A 5,621-nucleotide genomic window follows, 5' to 3' on the forward strand; every position below is an offset into this window, starting at 1 on the left:
ATGAACAAAAGCTCGAGCTTGGGATGCCCCCTGCACCCCAATAAATATTCAATAGGTACAAGCGTCAAAGCTTGGGGATGCCCAGGCATCCCCTCTTCATCAACAAAGCAACATGTCATCTCTCTATGCGCTATATTTTTATTGCTTCAAACTCTATGTGTTGTTCTTGGAGCGTCTTTATTTTTGTTTTTAGTTTAGTTTTGTTTAGTTTGCTGTACAATAAGGTTTGATCCCGACACAATTGTTTTGGAGAAAGACCCGCTCCATTTTAATTACATAGAACGCTCTAGTTTTAGAGAAAGATCCGCTCCGTTTTAATTGCATAGACCAGCTCCGTTTTGTTTGGTGTTCACGTTTTAGGGTAAAGGATAGAGCTGCTCCGAGGGAAGTCTTCTTTACTCAGAAGATCTACGTGTAGTCCCTGGTAGGGCCAGCCGTCATCGCGCTGACGTGGCCCCCTCTCATTGGCTACCTGCCCGTCAATGCAGCCTCTGATTGGCCGGATCGACTCACGCCACGTCTCGCAACTGACACTTCCCGACCAGCGCATCAACCCTGCCTCATCTCAGCCGTCCAACTGGCCCCTCTTATTATACCCTCCTTCATCCCCCAGTCCCGGTAGCTTGTGGGAACTTCCAGTTCGAGAGATCGTGGAGAGAGAGAAGGACGATGGGAGGGCGCGGGCTCCCGCTGCTGCTGCTGTTGATCTCGGCGCTCTTCGCCCAGATCCGCGCGTCCGACCCGGTAATTGGTCTATCAGATCCTCGTCCTGCTACTTGCAGTTCGTTTTCGCTCATTTTCTGGGTGAGATTTCTGAGATTTTGTGGTTGGCGGTGCAGTTGTTCCACGAGACCTTCGACGAGAGCTTCGAGGGGAGCTGGGTCGTCTCCGGCAAGGAAGAGTACGCAGGTAACCAACCCTCTCGTCTCGTCTCGATTGCGCGCTCTGCATGTTTGGTTCGATCTGTGACAGATCCGCCGTGGGTGGGTGGGTTTAGCTTAGCGGGCGCCTGGGTTTCTGATCTGGCCACGCGGGCCTCTAGTGGCTTGCGAGGTTCTGAATCTGATATGTTGCGTTTGGAGCGAGACGTTCAGCGGCAACTGTCGTGAGATCTAGAACCTGCTGTGTTCACTTTATAAGGCAGATGGTTGTTTTGTTACTTCCTATGAGGAATTCATCAGTGTGGATCCGCCACGCCATCGCCTTGGGCTTGATGACAATAGGGCGAACTCTGCAGTGGCTAGCTTGTTTAGTCGTCAGTTCGGTGTTTCAGTTTGGTAGAGATTAGTGCGCAAGACTAGAGTGAGACATCCCTTGTGTTTTCAGAAGCGAATTGCCCATATTTAGTCTTGTTCATGCCTACTGTAGTACTGTGTGATGATAATCAATGTGTATAATCGGCATTTCAAACATAGTGCAAATGCAGCAGTTGCCTGCATCGAGTAGTTGTCTGCATAATTATACCAATTTACGCATGACTTCACATCGAGTTAATTAAAACTATATTGCTCTATGTACAGTTTTCCTGCTCGCAGCATTCTTTTTTGCACATGAACATCTGAAATTCTAATCATGTGATAGAAGCAAAATGCAGCGCCTAGACCTTAACTACCCTAAATAACTAGTTGGCTTATTGTGGCAACCTTAAAAGTGTAGCGATGTTGTGAACAGGATTCTGAGATAGAGATTATTTCTGATACTGCAGTTAGTAGATGCCTAACTGTAAGATCATGTGTTTGAAGCCCTGTCATATAGTTTATTTACCTACAAGTATTTGGTTTTCTGCATTGAAATGTATGCCTCTTGTTCTTTGATTATCAGCATTGTTTCCAATGTCTTATCTAACGTAGGTGTCCCCAGTCTGCTAGTTGACCATTCAAAATTCTTTTTTATGTCAAAATTTGTTCTTCCACCATTACCTTTTGTTTAACTTTTTCGTGGATCAAATATTCATATAATCTGCAATGCAGGTGTTTGGAAGCACGCCAAGAGTGATGGCCATGAAGACTATGGCCTCCTTGTTAGCGAGCCGGCCAAGAAATATGCCATAGTCAAAGAGCTTGATAACCCGGTTACTTTGAAAGATGGGACAGTTGTTCTGCAGTTTGAAGTGAGGCTTCAGAATGGCCTTGAGTGTGGAGGTGCTTATCTCAAGTACATCCGTGTTCAGGATACCGGATTGGACACCAAGGAATTTGACAATGGTACTCCTTACACAATTATGTTCGGCCCTGACAAGTGTGGTTCGACCAACAAGGTGCATTTCATCCTTAAGCACAAGAACCCCAAGACTGGAGAGTATGTTGAACATCACCTCAAGTCCCCACCTTCTGTTCCATATGACAAGCTCTCTCATGTCTACACGGCTATCTTGAAGCCGGATAACGAGCTGAGAATTTTGATTGATGGGGAGGAGAAGAGCAAAGCGAACTTCCTGTCTTCTGATGATTTCGAACCGGCACTTATTCCATCAAAGACGATTCCTGACCCTGACGACAAGAAGCCAGAGGACTGGGACGAGAGAGCTAAGATCCCTGATCCAGATGCTACCAAGCCTGATGACTGGGATGAGGATGCCCCAATGGAGATTGTGGATGAGGAGGCCACCAAGCCAGAAGGATGGCTGGATGATGAGCCTGATGAAATCGACGATCCTGAGGCTGCTAAGCCTGAAGACTGGGATGATGAGGAGGATGGTGAATGGGAGGCACCGAAGATTGACAACCCCAAGTGCGAAGAGGCGCCTGGATGTGGTGAATGGAAGAAGCCAATGAAGCAGAACCCTGCCTACAAGGGCAAGTGGCATGCACCCATGATTGATAACCCCAGCTACAAGGGAATCTGGAAGCCCCAAGAAATCCCCAACCCTGAGTACTTTGAGCTTGACAAGCCTGACTTTGATCCAATTGCCGCCATCGGAATTGAGATCTGGACAATGCAGGATGGCATCCTGTTTGACAATATTGTTATTGCTGATGATGAGAAGGTAGCCAACTCTATCCTGGAGAAGACATGGAAGCCCAAGTTTGACGTTGAGAAGGAAAAGCAGAAGGCTGAACAGGCCGCGGCAGGTTCATCAGACGGCCTTTCTGAGTTCCAGGTAATTCAATCTTCTGACATTTTCCATAAAATTATGTTTGATATCCCTTCAGTGAGCAACCATGTTTGTTGGCCAGAGGCAATATTTTACCCATACATTCAGCTAGTTTCTTTTATTCAACACTTGAATGTATCACTGCCTGCATGTTATGTAATATCACTAACTGATTTTGTTTTGCATACTGCAGAAGAAGGTCTTCGACGTTCTGTACAAAATCGCTGACATTCCGTTCTTGGAACCTTACAAGACCAAGATCATTGTAGGGACTCGAGAAGCTTGCTTATCTCCTGTATTGAAACAGTTCGGTGACTTCTCTGAAAAATCACACCTAACCTCTCTTTGCTTCGCAGGATGTAATTGAAAAGGGAGAGAAGCAGCCGAACATTACAATTTCGATTGTTGCGTCAATCGTTGTTGTCCTTGTCAGCATACTTTTCAGAACCCTGTTTGGTGGCAAGAAGGCAGTGGTAAGTACATTCTTTGAGCAGGACCAAACGAGGCAGTGGTAAATCATTGCTGTATTTTCTTAAAACCTAGACCAAACGAGACTGATCCCAACTTTTGCTTGTACAGGCACCTGTGAAGCCCGCTGCTGAGGTCAAGAAGCCCAGTGCCCCAGCAGCTGATGCAGCTGGAAGCAGCGGTGTCACGGAGGAGAACGAGGATGAGAAGGACGACACGGCTGCACCACGCAGAAGGTCACGAAGAGAGACATAGACTCAGCCTAGGACCCCTAATATTTTGGACGCCTAGCCTTTCTCGGTAACGCCTTGAGTGTATAATTGAAGAATCGTGTTGCCCTCGTCTGCTACCTGTAGTTTTGAGTCACCAGAATTTACGAGCTGCCGTAGCTTTTGTTGTTTGTGTGCTGTGCTGAATCAGCTAGAACAGATTTTTCTTTTGTTTTACGTATATCTGATGAATGAACAGTACAGGTCTTCTGATCTTTTGGTACTTATATCTGCTTAAATTAGAAGCTCTTGTTGCTGCTCGTGCTCGTGAACCATTGTGGAGTCCGTGGTAGCTCTTTCCAGGTTACTGGGCATACGATGTTCCCTGTATGAACGACGCGAGGCATCCACGTGTGAACCAAAATTACAGCCTGCTGACTGATTCTAATTCTGAAAGAGTCCCAGTGAAGAATGTTTGGTCAGTGTTTTGCTTGGATCAATTGTTGCTTTCTAACTGATTCAGTCCGAGAAGCTGTTCTAATTCTGATCGCCTTGCAATTTCTACAGGTGTAGATGAATGTACTATGACAAGAGTTGTGCGAGCTGCGAGATCTGCAAGTAGATGAAGCTGCAGGTGTATGTTATTACTTGGTTAAGAGAGTGAAGTTGAGTTTGCTCAGGCCCTTTTCTGATACATGCGTGTTGCTCTGTATTGTGGAGTTGTGTTATTCATACTATACCCGGGTGTAGTTACACCCACGCGCGTTTCTCATAATCTAGAGAGTATCTATCATACCTAACAGTATGTACATGTAGTATGAAGTATATAAAACTATTTTGGTAGTATATATAATACTTTGTAGGCAGTATGCATATTTTTTTACGTAGACTCATTTTTTACGTGTACATATGCATGTATTTCGTATATATAGTGCAAACTACATGCCCACTTACATTTTTTTCACCAAACTTGGTTTGTAATATCTTAGATATAGTGTAAGAACATACTCAAACTGATAAAGTATCGTATATACTTCCGTATGGTAGTATATTATATATGGGTGTAACTACACCCAAGGGTAGGAAGTATTTATCATATATATATATACTAGTTGAATGCCTGTGCTTCGCCACGGCTTAATAAATTTATCCAATTGGTAAAATTCATATGCATGGAACTAAAAGACACAATTCAACTCCCCTCCCTATCCCTAGCCGTCACCCCCCCTCCCGCCGCCGCCGGATCCCAGCAGGGCAAATCCCGTAAAGGGGAACGATGGTGGTGGCGGGATGTCCCTCTGCCGTGGCTCGGAGGTGTGGCTTCACCGGAGGATCGTGCCTCGGGACGGCGTGTGCTTGGCCATGGCGCTGGTCAGGCAGAGATGTGGCCTCCTCCACCTTCCATAGAGAGGGGAGATGATGGTACAACTTCTGAAGCGGGTGAGGATGCCACTATCGATGGCGGCGCCCGTGGGTGTTGTATTCTTCGGTGGAGGCGATGGTGGGGGCGGATCTCGCCCCATTGTTTCTGGCGGAAACCTCAGATCCGGGGGAGAACACCATTGCTGGCCGACGCCCGTGGGCATCGTGGCCCTCGTGGGAGGCGTTGTGGGGGGCTCCTGGATTGGATAATGGTAACGGCTGTGTCGCCACCCCTATGGGGGAATCATCTTTGGACACATTCATCAGCTGGACGGACGGGTGGACGACTTGGTGGATGTGTGTCAGACTCCGCATGTTTCTCGCGCGGGGACCAAGGTGGAGCAGCGTGACATCTACCATCTACGACGATGAGTCTCGGCGGCATGGTGCAGCGGGGTCTGGCGATGAATGCATGATGATGGACGCGC

The 5,621-nt window shown here is 46.9% G+C and overlaps 1 protein-coding gene across 1 annotated transcript; it reads left to right on the top strand.

Moving 5' to 3' along the window:
- Nucleotides 1-588: 588 nt before the first annotated feature.
- LOC127308499 (calnexin homolog) lies at nt 589-4,054 on the top strand. The gene is made up of 6 exons (XM_051339328.2): nt 589-744; nt 840-909; nt 1,971-3,100; nt 3,288-3,359; nt 3,451-3,567; nt 3,674-4,054. The coding sequence occupies exons 1-6, from the start codon at nt 670-672 to the stop codon at nt 3,815-3,817; spliced, it is 1,608 nt and encodes a 535-aa protein (XP_051195288.1). The 5' UTR covers nt 589-669; the 3' UTR covers nt 3,818-4,054.
- Nucleotides 4,055-5,621: the final 1,567 nt, after the last annotated feature.

Source organism: Lolium perenne, chromosome 6 (genome assembly GCF_019359855.2).
Source record: "Lolium perenne isolate Kyuss_39 chromosome 6, Kyuss_2.0, whole genome shotgun sequence".
NCBI lineage: Eukaryota > Viridiplantae > Streptophyta > Magnoliopsida > Poales > Poaceae > Lolium > Lolium perenne.